Source organism: Gigantopelta aegis, chromosome 6 (assembly GCF_016097555.1).
Source record: "Gigantopelta aegis isolate Gae_Host chromosome 6, Gae_host_genome, whole genome shotgun sequence".
Lineage (NCBI taxonomy): Eukaryota > Metazoa > Mollusca > Gastropoda > Neomphalida > Peltospiridae > Gigantopelta > Gigantopelta aegis.
The window spans coordinates 87,214,708-87,230,131 of record NC_054704.1 but is presented as its reverse complement, the minus strand read 5'-3'; the positions used below and the strand labels follow the sequence as shown (position 1 = coordinate 87,230,131).

Below are 15,424 nucleotides of genomic sequence, written 5' to 3'. Positions count from 1 at the left end.
CGCTAGGAGTTTGTCCACATGGATTAAGTGGATTTTATTCTTAGAATCAAGTGTTTAAGGATGTGTCTTGGGCATGCCAGAAAACCAGGAGCATCTTTGTGCAGTTGTCATTACACAGTCACTGTTAATGCATCCTTAAAGGTGAGTTTTTAAAACCTCATTAAAACTAATTTATTGACTACAAGTGTTTAAAATTGATTGACCTTTTTCAGTTTGGGGCTGGACATAGCCCAGTGGTAAAGTGCTCGCTTGATGCACAGTCGGTCTTAGGATCGATCCCTGTCAGTAGGCCCTTTGGGCTATATCTTGTCCCAGCTAGTGGACCACAATTGGTATATCAAAGGCCGTGGTATGTGCTATCCTGTCTGTGGGATGGTGCATATAAAAGATCCTTTGCTACTACTGAAAAAATGTAGCAGGTTTCTTTTCTAAGACTGTATGTCAAAATTACCAAATGTTTGACATCCAATAGCCAATGATTAATAAATCAGTGTGCTCTAGTGGTGTCATTAAACAAAACAAACAGACTTTAACTTTTCATCTAATGACAAAGAAAATTTATGGCAGATTCTTAGACATTTAAAAAAAAAATTGGTTTGTACTTTATAGTAATAATCATCGTATCGTTTACAGAAATTAGTGTTTGAGATTAAATGTTCTATTGAAAACAGTTTACAGTGATAAAAGGTTGAATATATTATATTTTGTATACAAATTACTTTTACATACAAATATATAAAGTACATCTAACTCATGCACATAATATTACTACAGCATAGTTAACTTTCTGTGCTTAGGGTAATTTGGCTTTCATCAAATGTTCAAGCACTTCAGTTGTGGACACAACATTTTCTGATTTTGCTATCTTACCTAATAATAAACATGTAAAAAGGTTATTTTGTGAACATAAGTACTAGCATTATGAAAATAAAAAAAATAAAAATACTGGTATTTTTATTTCTCTGATAAATTAGTAAAAATCAAGCAATTTTGATTAGTTGTATTCGAAAATAGCAGGAGCTTGCAATCTGCAAATAAAAGTTTCAGGTGCGAAATTTCAGATGTGAAGAGCAGTTCCACAAATCCACAAAATCAATTTTCTTTAAGGTCAAACAATGAAAACCAACTACAGTAAAGTACTCTTACAACAAACTGGAAGAGACCATGATACTTAGTTTGTTATAACAGTAGTTCATTGTACACATTTGCATAAGTTGGTTATTAACATATAGGGAAATACAACAGGACTTTACAATCAGTTCATTCTATGCAGTTGTTCATTCTAAGCATGTCAGTGTTACAGAGAGTTCTGTTAGTAGTAATATTTTCCTTGTCATGTGTACAAATGCATTCTGTAATTAGTCCTGGAGTTCACAGCATTGTCTCTGCTTGTGATAACATGTGGGGGCTCTTGTAATCACATTTCCTGAATAATTAATGCCGTAATTAGAATCAAATCACTCTGTTTTACCACAGCTATGTAACCAGCCATTTGCTTAATTAGATTAGCAGTTAAGAAAGCCAGCCACATTTGTTTCATGTCATTACTTGGTTGGATGAGTGGTAATTGGGGCTTGTAGGAATAGATGGGCATCAAATGGGGTTCAGTGATGCATATCACCCTCTTTCTACAATTCTTTTTCTTTTTCTGTTAATTACTTTAATATTAGCCATAAAATTTACTAGTTCATCACTGACATAGGAAGCAGGGGGAGGGGGCATGGTGTGTTGTCTCCCCCCACTTTTCTTGATACAGTAGTAGCAGCGATGGTTTAAATATATATTTGTGTGTGTGTGTGTGCGTTGCCCCCACCCCTCTTTGGCACCTTCCTACGCCATTGTTCATTACACACAAAAATGAAGACAAAAAGATCTAATATGTTACAAAGACCCTGGTGAATGCCCTGTAGAAGGTATAAAAATATAAAGTAGCATTAATCATTACTGATTTCTTTATATTCAGTTACCCACAGTTGTCATTACTACTTCTATCAGTTATATATATGCTGCTATTGCCTGTCTTCTAGTTAACATGGATGTATCTGTTTTAAATTTGTAAGAAAGGTTCAAATATAGGCTTATGCCTGTCGACCAATCCCTACCGCCATGTAAAACATGGAATAAATATTGTTTAAAACAAATAAGTAGCATTAAAGTTTTTTCTCATGCTTTGTGGGTTATTGTTAAAGGGAGATAACTCTACCTAGCTTGACAATATATTTGGGTCTCCACAATAAATGTGTTTGTGTGAGTGTATGTTAAGGAGGTGGCTGACTTTTTCCATTACTCACTGTGTAGGAGGTAGAAACAATAGGTCTGCAGGTGGTAGTGTTTTAGCATGGCACCACACTAATACATGACATGTTTTTTCTCTGGCTGGAACACATAAAACAGACTCCACCAGCCCAGTGAGCTCTTTATTACAATACCATTGCTCGAAGTGGAGTAATGGCCACTTCCCTTCCTGTTCCCTTCATTGTTGTGGCTACTTTTAATCTCTATTTAAAACAAGCTGCACTTTCATTAATGAAATCAAACATGCAGGTTGCTCTGATGTTAATTTTATTCTTCTTATATATATATATATATATATATATAGAATGATATAGGGAAAGGGTATCTTATTGTAAAAAAAGTTAAACTTGTTTATAGTAAGAATATAATTTTGTATTTCATCATAATATATATTATGTCACTGTGTATTTATATAAGCTATAAAAATTTGTAATTTAAAGATCTGGATCTACAAATAACTTATTTGTTTCTTCACATCCTTGAAATGTGGAGTTTATATGCAAAGTATTCAAATTAGGACTTTATGGTATTATTATTTTTTAGATGTACATGTATTTGAATATTCTCTGTATGTGTCACACTCATTTGTTTTACTATAACCAGTAGTCCACATCTGGTCCTGTTCTTACAGAAGTTTAGTCTTTATTGAAGGCTTTGATACAAGAGTTTGATAAAGACTCACCTATACAAATAATATATAATTTTAAGTTTGGAGTCTTTAGTCTGACTTCAAAAGTTTTATAAGCATGGGCCCTGGTGTATCAAAGACTATACTGTATAATAACATTATCCATTTAAAGGCATTTCATACCAAAGGCCCTGCATTGCTAATTAAAAGAGTTGGCTAGAATGGGTAGACTGCTCCGCACCATGTGTCATAATTACCATCTGTTTGGCATTTAATAGCTCATGATCAACAGAGCACTGGTGTGTCAGTAAATAAATATTTCTTTACGCTCCTTTCTACAAATTGGCAACAATAGCAACCAACCCTGTTTGAAGAACCCACACAGAGTATATTTTTATATATGTATATATATATATCCTCACACCCTGCAAAATGTTTAACACAGGCAGTTTTTAACAAGATTAGTTAATCTGGAACCATAACAGTGTCCATGGTTGGTTTGTTGCTTTACACATATGGCCACTTGTGTAGATTTTATTGTGTGTTAAAATGCATGTAAAAGTATATTTTGTAATATTTAACTATTTTGCATTTAAAGAAATGATGTTCATACAATTTCTTATTAGCTAGTTCAGACATATCAGATGTCCTTAAATCTTCTATTTTGGGGAATCAGTCAGCCATTGTACTTCGTTTGAGAAAATTATTGAGTTTTGGGGGATTTTTTTAATTAAATATTGTGAATCACATGTTTATGTATTAATAACAGTGGGATCCCAGTTGTATTTTCACTTATGTTATCAGTCTTTTTGAAGGACAGTTTGAGTTCAAGAGAGTAAGTAATAAAAATTGGTTACTGTTGTCAGGTTCCTGAAAAGCATGTTGATGATATCTGCAATATAGTAACACCTCTCAAGACTGGATCCTCTGTAAACTGGAATTCTCTTAGAACTGGGATGTTTTTGTGGTCCTTAAAAAATAATAAATTTGTATGGTCCCATTGGCGTCCAGTTTAGATTGTATGCTTAAAGATCTTCTTTCTCGTTTTTCAGGAGCTGAGTTTTTCGTTGGATGATGGTGACCATGGTGATGGAAAGGTGCTGCCATCTGTTGACCAGGCCAAGCAGATTCTTCACGACACTCTGAAATTGTGCTGGAAGAGGAAAACCTCACAAGATGACGAGGACAATGGTAAATATGCTGAGATCCAGGAATCTAGAGCTGGAAGGTTATCAAAGAGTCCAGACAAGGACCCCAGCACTGCTGCCCAAGATTGTTTGTCTGAGAAGCGTGTTTCGGTTGACGTCAGTGCTGAAGATGAGAAAGATGAGTCCACCACCACAATGACTGCTGCTGATGAATCTCCTGTGTATTTGGAGTTTGATAAGAACCTAACAAGTCTGATGCTGCAAGCAAGCTGCCAAGAGATGCACTGTAACATGCTAGTTCTAGAGAATCAAGAGTACTCTGTCTTGGATGAAGACTCGGTTAAACCTTCTGTACCCAAAAGACCACATATTCCAGAGTTGTTGGATAAACTGTCATCAAAGATTAATGAGCAGGAATGTGAAAAATCTGTTGTTGACTCCCCAAAGGCAAGTGTGCCAGCTTGTCCTGAGGATAAAGGTGACTTGGATAATGTTTTAGAAGATGATTTGTATCACACAGAAAGAGACTCGGATGAGGAAGTTATTGCCACCTCAGTTGGGGATACCATTATTTCTCAAGAAATTAAAAATACAATTTCCCAGGAAAGTAAACCAGATGAGATCTCACAGGGAATGACAGAATCCTCAGGACTGGTCAGTATTGGTTGTCAGACAAGTTTTCCAGATGTGGACTACAAGGAACCAGAAACTGTGGCTAAAGGGGTGCAGACGAAGCAGAAAATGTTGATTGTCCACAGACACGGGAAGGTCTCTCGTGCCACACAGACACATGGCCACCTAAAGTCGACTACCTCAGGCAGCAAGAAGGCACCGAGGCCTGTGAGATCAAAATCCTTACAAAGAGACAAAGACAGTGAGGACTGTACGGTTAAGTGGCGGTGTCGGAAAAGATCTGACAGTTGTCTACAAGATCTTTCTACATCTGGTGTCGAGAGACAGATCTCTGAGCAGGAACGCATGTTTCTGTCTGACAACTCTCCCGAGATGCAGGTTGTGGTAAATTCCTCCACTCCCGTGTTGATCCGCAGGAAAACAAACCTACGACATGCTCATAAGGATTTTACTCAAACAAATGGTGCTCATAGTATTAGAAACTGCTTAAAAGTTGATGAAAACCAAAATATTGAAAGAGACATTACAGTTGATGATAATAAAAAATTACCACACGGTCATCATACCAACTCGGTTGGAAACTTAAATACTAGAAGTGGTATTCTTAAGGAAAAGAACAGTATTAATGATCATAACAGTGTAAATAGCAGCAGTGCTCAGTCATCCCCCAAACAAAGTATTATCATCAGCCCGGAGATGTCGCGTACGTGGCATGGAACCAGTGGCACCCTGCTCCGACCTGCTCCGCGGATGGGTCTGGGAATGGTCAATTCTGAGAGTACTCCCTACTTCAGCTACAAGCGCTATGCAACGGTCGGGGCCCATAGCATGGCAGAGATGCCGGGTGAATTCAGCCGAGGGTTTCCATACATTTCGCGATCGCTGTTGGACGCGATGCACAAACGGTATTATTCTAACTACTCACCACATCAGTATTCGTTGTTTCACGGTCCGATGAACCCGGTTGTCGACTCGACGGCTCATGCACTGCCCACTCCGATTGTTGTCCCTGTTGTACAGCAACCAATCAGGCTGGACTTGAAGCTGGAAGATTCGGACTCGACTAACTCACCTGCCACAAGTGTTCAGTCATCACCTCGGAGTCAGCACGTCACACCAAGGGAGCTAACTCCTGATACAACACCTACACTGCAGAAGGTAAGAATCTACATTAAAAAACCCTAAATTTCACCAAATGATCTATTAAAATTCAAAAATTGGAAAACCCCAGTTATTTTGTATCAAAATAACTATTATTCCATAAAATTAATTCGCCAAATCAAAATAAAGTTTTTTAATTGTTTTTTACATTCGCAATTTGTGAATTTGGTGAGTGCCAGAGCTAGCCCTGACTTTTTGCTGTCCATTCCAGGTCATATCATAGACAGACTAGATTTTATATACATTTTATAAATAATTTGCATTGATATCAATATTATAAATCCATTGCAGATCTTTTAAGGACTATAATAACTTGCATTCTATGTTGACTGTATAGGCACATATAAAGGAATTTTTTTCTTGTTTTAAATTACACAGAATTTGAGCAAAGGACAAAACATTTTAATTAGGATATTATACATACTACATGTACAAGTTTTATGTGTTTTTCCCTAAGTATTTTTGCAAAGCTTTTACACCTAGTTAGTCCAAAGGTACACACAGACTGAGTCAACATAAATGTTCATGCTGTATGGCTAGTTTGCCAACCTGGACATCACATTCTAGTATTCTGATAACCTGAACAACCTGAATATGAATAGTGCAACTAAGCCTTATGCTTTTTACCATATTTATCTTTTTCGTTTAAATGGGTTTCTTGAGTTTGTTTTCCTTCCAAAGTTTATCATGTATCTACAGGAAAAAGACTTCAAAATATGAGAATTTTCTGAGATTACTACAATCTTCTCATATTCTGTTTTTATATTGGTAATCTTTCTCCTGTACTTCAAGTGCCTCAGATAGATGATATTTATGAGATTTGATACTTCCGCTAAAGGTGTCTACCACAGTGGTCTCTTGAACTCACTGTAAGTTGGTCAAGTTAGCACTTCAGATGTTTACACTGGAAATACACATAAACAAATTATAGATATTCAAAATTAAAACAGCTTAGGTTTACTGCAATCAGACTTAGGTATTTTGGCATTTTAAAAGATTATTATTTTAGGTATTTTGGTATTTAAAAATTTTATTATTGTTGTCAGTTTGTATGCAGTCCTTCACATCTGAGGTGCGTGATTGCACTTGCACACTCAAGCACATCTTAAGTTCATCTCGGAAGCATTTTTTATAGTCCACCTCAAATATTGTAACAGCATGCCTTCTGCTATTTACAGTTATGTTTATGTTTGTGCTATTAATTTTCAGTGTACATCATATAATCCACTAGTTAGTTTCCAGTAGAACACTAATCACTCATCGTTGGTGGGCCCATTGGGCTATTTCTCGTTCCAGCCAGTGCACCATGACTGGTATATAAAAGGCCATGGTATGTGTTATCCTGTCTGTGGGATGGTACATATAAAATATCCCTTGCTACTAATCGAAAAAGAGTAACCCATGAAGTGGCGACAGTGGGTTTCCTTTCTCAATATCTGTGTGGTCCTTAACCATATGTCTGACGCCATATAACCGTAAATAATGCATCGTTAAATAAAACATTTCTTTCTTTCTTTCTTTCATCTGGAGCTTATGAGGTGAGTAATTCATTTCAAATGGGAAGGACTGATGTCTATAAAGATAACAGTAAAACTAAGTAATTTTATTAAGTCTGTCTTTGTCTCCTTAGAAGTTTGGCTTGACGTTATGTCAGTTGTAAAATAAAATTTTGGTCTTTAAAATAAATAAACATTTGTTGAAAGAGTTTCTTTTTTAATATATATATTTTTTTAATATAGAACTAAATTAAACGTGAATTTTACATCAATAATTAAAACAAACAAACAAGGTAGAACAATTATTTAACTTTATGAAATTTGTGTTATTAAACAGATTTAAATTAACAACAAATATGGAATACTTCCATTTCATTAACTAGATTATCAACTAAAATTAGTGTTATCATAATTACCTAAATTTTACACACTGATCAAATCTGAGGTGAAGATAAATTGTTAATGTTATGTCACAAGAAATTATGACTGCCCCAAAGCCTGAATGTAATTAACTGACAACTTATTACACTCTCTAAGGTTAGTCATAGAACTGACCAGTCTATATTTGACAGGACTGCTAGGTACACACTGAACCATTCTGGTGAGTCCTGAAAACCAGGTAAATAATTCTGTACATAAGACTTTCATTTCAGTACATAAATGATTTAAAATCAGTGATTGTACTTGTTTTTAAGTGTTCACATAAAATGCATAAAATTCAAGCTATTGCAAATATAAGAACATCCAAAAACACATTGGATATGGCAAAATTAATAACCTAACCTTTTCCTGTGCTGAAGTGACTCAGCCTTTTTATGATGAAAAACTAATAGTTAAAGATTGTTTGTTTAATGACACCACTAGAGCACATTGCTTCAGGGTTGAAAATTAGCAGTTGCCCGGTCATCTGTGGTGACCTTTATTGGCTAAGGGCGACTAAGAATTTTACAAAGGTAGTCCGTTGGGCGACCATCGATTTTAGTGTCTGACGAGTATGGTACTGTACTAGTTAAAAGAGAAATACACTGATACTGAATTGAATATGAAAAAACACTACAGATCTGAGAGTAGAAGACATAGAACATGTTTCATATTATGACAGCGCTAACATAATGAATAAAGATAAAATTCATTTAAAAACATATTAATTTATTAAGTTTTAAACCCATACCGTCTCAAATAACATTTTATTGGGGGTAAAAGTGCAGTGTAAATTACAACAAAAATTCTTTACAAATTATCATCAAACTGCATAGGTTATTTTTTTTTTCTGATACATGTTTTAAGGCAATTGATGTAACATCCAAGGTAATCGGAATGACACAACCGTAATTAATACATGAACAGGACCTTATCTGTGTACAAAGCAGAGTTGAAATGGCATTTGGCAAAATAGTGGATGATTTTATGGATCTATATCTAGTGCCTAGTCTATAGGAGAACAGCCACTTCGAGGAAATCATTTGCTGGGGATTTTACCCCTCTTGCATCGCCACAAAGAGGACTGCCACTCCCAGACTAGTTTACTAAAGCACACGCAGTTGTACCTTTAGTCACTTTGTACTGCATTATCTTTTACCCTGTATTAAAAATGAGATTTAATATGTATAATTTAATGGTACTTTGTAAAGAAACATGTTCATACTGGATTTCTTTTTTCATTTTGTTTTTATTTGAGTTGGTATGGGTTTAAAACTCAATAACATGTTTTTATATGAATTTTAACTTTATTCATTATGAAGTTAAATGCCAATTAATTGGTTTTCTTTAACCCAAACGGACTATATACAGTGAGCACATAGTTATTATTCAATAAAAACCCCACTCTAGTTTTGATTTTTGCTGTGCAGTTAAATTCCAACGTGATAATTGGAGGGCTAGTTGAATTTGAGAAGGGCCAGTACGATTTGTTTTCAACTGGCCCTGCTGGCGACCATGGTTTCCATGTTAATTTTCAACCCTGTTGATTTATTAATCCTCGGCTGGTGGATGTAAAACATTTGGTAATTCTGACTTGTAGTCTTCAGATGAAATCTGATACCTTTTTCCCATTAGTAGCAAGGAATCTTTTATATGCACCATTGCACAGACAGGATATCTCATACCACAACCTTTGTTACACTAGTTGTGGAGCACTGGCTGGAATAAGAAATGGGCACACTGATGGGGATTGAAAGAGTTAAGCAAGAAGTTCTAAATAGATAAACTTAACAGTACAAAAGTTGTAATAGCCAAACATAAGTAATGTCAGTGCTTTTAATTACAAAAAAAATTTGATTTGGGTTACTTTATTTTTGTGGCTTGCAATTTTTACACAAAACAAAAATCACAAAACAAACTTTATTATTGGAATTATATACTTGCTCATTCTTGATAAACTGAAAAATGTATTTTTCAATAGAAGTAAAAGTTCTTGTGCATGATTATTATTATTTACGATGAGATGCATCCATTTTTCTAGGAGCAACAAAATATTTTTGTTGGTTGTTTGAGTACTCCTATAATTTATTGGAGGAACTTTATTGAAGAAGAAAGTAAAGTTTGTTTTATTTAACGACGCTGCTAGAGCACATTGATTTTTTATCTTATCATCGGCTATTGGACGTCAAACATATGGTCATTCTGACACTGTTTTTAGAGGAAACCCGCTGTCGCCACATAGGCTACTCTTTTTACGACAGGCAGCAAGGGATCTTTTATTTGCGCTTCCCACAGGCAGGATAGCACAAACCATGGCCTTTGTTGAACCAGTTATGGATCACTGGTCGGTGCAAGTGGTTTACACCTACCCAATGAGCCTTGCGGAGCACTCACTCAGGGTTTGGAGTCGGTATCTCGATTAAAAATCCCATGCCTCGACTGGGATCCGAACCCAGTACCTACCAGCCTGTAGACCGATGGCCTGCCACGACGCCAACGAGGCCGGTTTATTGAAGAAAAAGTGTTTCCTTCAGTGTGAAAAAAGGCCTAAATTGTGGACTTTCATAATTTGCCGTTTATTTGCTGATGATAGTTCAAAGAGAACATTTATATTAAAAACATTTATAAAAACATTTATATTAAAAACAAATACAAATGACAAATAGTTAACAAAAACTGAATATAATAAAAGGCTGTATATTGTGTTCCATTGCCAAACACATTGATTTTTTTTGTTGATTATTCACTATCTGATAGGTTATATTTTTCACAGAATCTTACATTTCGTACTAAATGTCTTTGTGCAAAAAGCACAAAAATTAAGTTTGCAGAAAAATAAAGTATTTTACGTTAATTTTTAACTTTACAAAGTAAAAAAAAATGCAAAAAAAACCAACCCCCATTGAGATGAACTGTTTACTCTTTAATATAATAGAAGTATTAAAAAAAAAAAAAAATTATGTAGTAATAAATTTACAAACAGTAGATGATAAAAATATTTGCACGTGTATTCAATTACAATCTGTTTGACAAAATTGGTGGATTAAAAAAAATATATGCTGGGGTATTGAACATTCCTTTTCTTTCGAAACTACTACCTAACTTCCACAATTATATGGCAGTTATTATTGTTGATTTGGTGTAAATCATTTCAGAAACGTATCATATCTGTATTAGCTCACCCAGCTTTCACTCGTTGCCTGGAAGGGGTCCTCCAGTACATGCTGTGAAATTGCTTGGTATTTCATACTGGTGAACTTTAATCATTATTCAACTTTTAAGTGCCTTCAAATCTTGGCTCATGTTTACAGTAAATGTCTTATTAATACTACGGTGTGATGTGGCCTCTGATTTATGTTCATGTTCTTTAGTGGAGGCATTTTACAGTGGGAAATTGTTTAAGGTTTTTACCGTGTTTATCTCAGTGCATAGAGGTTTTTATGTACACTTCTTTTGTGTATTTTCTACTATAACTGCTGTTGTTTTGTCGTCTTTATTCCATCATTTCACAAGTATTTCCTATATGTGCGAGTGGGTGTTTAATTGATCCCTCTTGTTGAAATTGTGGTTTTAAACTGGATTTGAATACCAGCCTTAGTGGTGGAGTGGTTAAGCCATTGGACTTAAGGTTGCCAGATACTGTAGTCTTCTTATCTCGGCCCCCACCCAGAGCAAGTTTAATGACTCAGTGGATAGGTGTATCACCACCGTACTGACTTCTCTCTCACCAACTACTAACAAACTAACCACTAACCCACTGTCTTAGAAAAACAGCCCAGATAGCTGGGATGTATGCCCAGGACCTAAACTTGAATACCCTTGAAGCCCATAGGAATGATTTCTGGTATGGGAAGGCACAACCTCTAGTGGTGAAGAGAAGCTACATTTTTATGTTTATACAGAGGAAGACAAAAAACAATTGGCCTTAAATAAGGGAAAGCACAGGCTATCCCCCATTCCTAGTGACTCCTAGGGGCCTGATACCAGCATGAAAATAACTACAAATTAATGAAATGGATTCCAATACCAGCTCAGTGGCATATAATGATTAAGGCTGATGGTAATGCTCTTCATCTCAATACTGGGAGGGGCAAGATGTAGCTCAGTGGTACAGCGTTCACCTGATGCGTGATTGATCTAGGATCGATTCCCATCGGTGGGCCCATTGGGCTATTTCTACTGTCAGTGTTCCACAACTGGTGTAGCAAAGGCTGTGGTATGTACTATTCTGTCTGTGGGATGGTGCATATAAAAGATCCCTTGCTGCTAATCAATATCTGTATGGTCCTTAACCATATGTCCGATGCCATATAACCATAAATAAAATGTGTTGAGTGCATTGTTAAGTAAAACATTTCCTTCTCAGTACTGGTTCACCACGGTGAAATGTAATACCTCATTGTGAGTGTGGAGACCTCTACCCCTACTTCTCTATCAGCAAACCACTCACAACTAACCACTAACCCCTGTCCATCACAGACAGACCAGATTTAGTGTTTGTTTCCAAGACAGTATTCAGTGATCGACAAATGTTTGAGAAAGTCACTAGCCCTTACAGAAGCTTTGGCTAGTGCCCTATGTATTATACTTATATAGTTCAAAACTTCTACTAGCCCAGATCAAAAATTCACTTGATGGGACCGAGGGTTAGTGGATTTGTTGAACACTGAGTTGCATACATGCTTCAAAGTAAATGGATATAACCATAGAAATAAATATAAATAATAATTCCGTAAATCACAAAGTGTGGAATAATTTTTTGTTAAAATATCAAGTTATGTTTTTCAACAAGACAATGCGATGTTAAGTAACATAATTACAAAATCAGTGCACATGTGCACATTTCTTTAACAACAAATGCTTGCAATTTTTAAAATATAAATTATAATAATAAAATAAATAATTATTATATTGAGTTAATTAAATTATTATACCAACAAAATGGCATATATCATGCTTATTATTTCTTATCCCTTTGTTCCTTTTAAAAAATAATAGCTTATTGTGCTATACCGGTATTGCATTTTGGGTTTTCATTTGCCTTGACAGTGTGTTACTAGGGCTCACCCTGTCCACTGCCAAATTAGCCAAACTGTTACTATTACACATCATGGTCTTTAATAAATAATCTTCATCCAAGCACAAGTTGATGGAGATACCTTTCTATGGATGAAGATAAATTTATTAAAAACCATGTTATAATCTTCATCCAAGCACAAGTTGATGGAGATACCTTTCTATGGATGAAGATAAATTTATTAAAAACCATGTTATAATCTCCATCCAAGCACAAGTTGATGGAGATACCTTTCTATGGATGAAGATAAATTTATTAAAAACCATGTTATAATCTTCATCCAAGCACAAGTTGATGGAGATACCTTTCTATGGATGAAGATAAATTTATTAAAAACCATGTTATAATCTCCATCCAAGCACAAGTTGATGGAGATACCTTTCTATGGATGAAGATAAATTTATTAAAAACCATGTTATAATCTCCATCCAAGCACAAGTTGATGGAGATACCTTTCTATGGATGAAGATAAATTTATTAAAAACCATGTTATAATCTTCATCCAAGCACAAGTTGATGGAGATACCTTTCTATGGATGAAGATAAATTTATTAAAAACCATGTTATAATCTCCATCCAAGCACAAGTTGATGGAGATACCTTTCTATGGATGAAGATAAATTTATTAAAAACCATGTTATAATCTTCATCCAAGCACAAGTTGATGGAGATACCTTTCTATGGATGAAGATAAATTTATTAAAAACCATGTTATAATCTCCATCCAAGCACAAGTTGATGGAGATACCTTTCTATGGATGAAGATAAATTTATTAAAAACCATGTTATAATCTTCATCCAAGCACAAGTTGATGGAGATACCTTTCTATGGATGAAGATAAATTTATTAAAAACCATGTTATAATCTCCATCCAAGCACAAGTTGATGGAGATACCTTTCTATGGATGAAGATAAATTTATTAAAAACCATGTTATAATCTTCATCCAAGCACAAGTTGATGGAGATACCTTTCTATGGATGAAGATAAATTTATTAAAAACCATGTTATAATCTTCATCCAAGCACAAGTTGATGGAGATACCTTTCTATGGATGAAGATAAATTTATTAAAAACCATGTTATAAATCCAAGCACAAGTTGATGGAGATACCTTTCTATGGATGAAGATAAATTTATTAAAAACCATGTTATAATCTCCATCCAAGCACAAGTTGATGGAGATACCTTTCTATGGATGAAGATAAATTTATTAAAAACCATGTTATAATCTTCATCCAAGCACAAGTTGATGGAGATACCTTTCTATGGATGAAGATAAATTTATTAAAAACCATGTTATAATCTCCATCCAAGCACAAGTTGATGGAGATACCTTTCTATGGATGAAGATAAATTTATTAAAAACCATGTTATAATCTTCATCCAAGCACAAGTTGATGGAGATACCTTTCTATGGATGAAGATAAATTTATTAAAAACCATGTTAAATCTTCATCCAAGCACAAGTTGATGGAGATACCTTTCTATGGATGAAGATAAATTTATTAAAAACCATGTTATAATCTTCATCCAAGCACAAGTTGATGGAGATACCTTTCTATGGATGAAGATAAATTTATTAAAAACCATGTTATAATCTTCATCCAAGCACAAGTTGATGGAGATACCTTTCTATGGATGAAGATAAATTTATTAAAAACCATGTTATAATCTTCATCCAAGCACAAGTTGATGGAGATACCTTTCTATGGATGAAGATAAATTTATTAAAAACCATGTTATAATCTTCATCCAAGCACAAGTTGATGGAGATACCTTTCTATGGATGAAGATAAATTTATTAAAAACCATGTTATAATCTTCATCCAAGCACAAGTTGATGGAGATACCTTTCTATGGATGAAGATAAATTTATTAAAAACCATGTTATAATCTTCATCCAAGCACAAGTTGATGGAGATACCTTTCTATGGATGAAGATAAATTTATTAAAAACCATGTTATAAATCCAAGCACATGGAGATACCTTTCTATTATAAATTTATTAAAAACCATGTTATAATCTTCATCCAAGCACAAGTTGATGGAGATACCTTTCTATGGATGAAGATAAATTTATTAAAAACCATGTTATAATCTTCATCCAAGCACAAGTTGATGGAGATACCTTTCTATGGATGAAGATAAATTTATTAAAAACCATGTTATAATCTTCATCCAAGCACAAGTTGATGGAGATACCTTTCTATGGATGAAGATAAATTTATTAAAAACCATGTTATAATCTTCATCCAAGCACAAGTTGATGGAGATACCTTTCTATGGATGAAGATAAATTTATTAAAAACCATGTTATAATCTTCATCCAAGCACAAGTTGATGGAGATACCTTTCTATGGATGAAGATAAATTTATTAAAAACCATGTTATAATCTTCATCCAAGCACAAGTTGATGGAGATACCTTTCTATGGATGAAGATAAATTTATTAAAAACCATGTTATAATCTTCATCCAAGCACAAGTTGATGGAGATACCTTTCTATGGATGAAGATAAATTTATTAAAAACCATGTTATAATCTTCATCCAAGCACAAGTTGAT

The 15,424-nt window shown here is 34.6% G+C and overlaps 1 protein-coding gene across 3 annotated transcripts in view; it reads left to right on the top strand.

Annotated features, from left to right (window-relative positions):
* LOC121376384 (rho GTPase-activating protein 7-like) overlaps positions 1 to 15,424 on the top strand; it is a 152,342-nt gene that overhangs the window by 35,526 nt on the left and 101,392 nt on the right. For all 3 annotated transcript variants that reach the window (XM_041504233.1, XM_041504234.1, XM_041504235.1), the window contains one exon: positions 3,976 to 5,862. In XM_041504233.1, the coding sequence (XP_041360167.1) occupies positions 3,976 to 5,862 (1,887 nt within the window). The remainder of the gene's footprint in view (positions 1 to 3,975; positions 5,863 to 15,424) is intronic.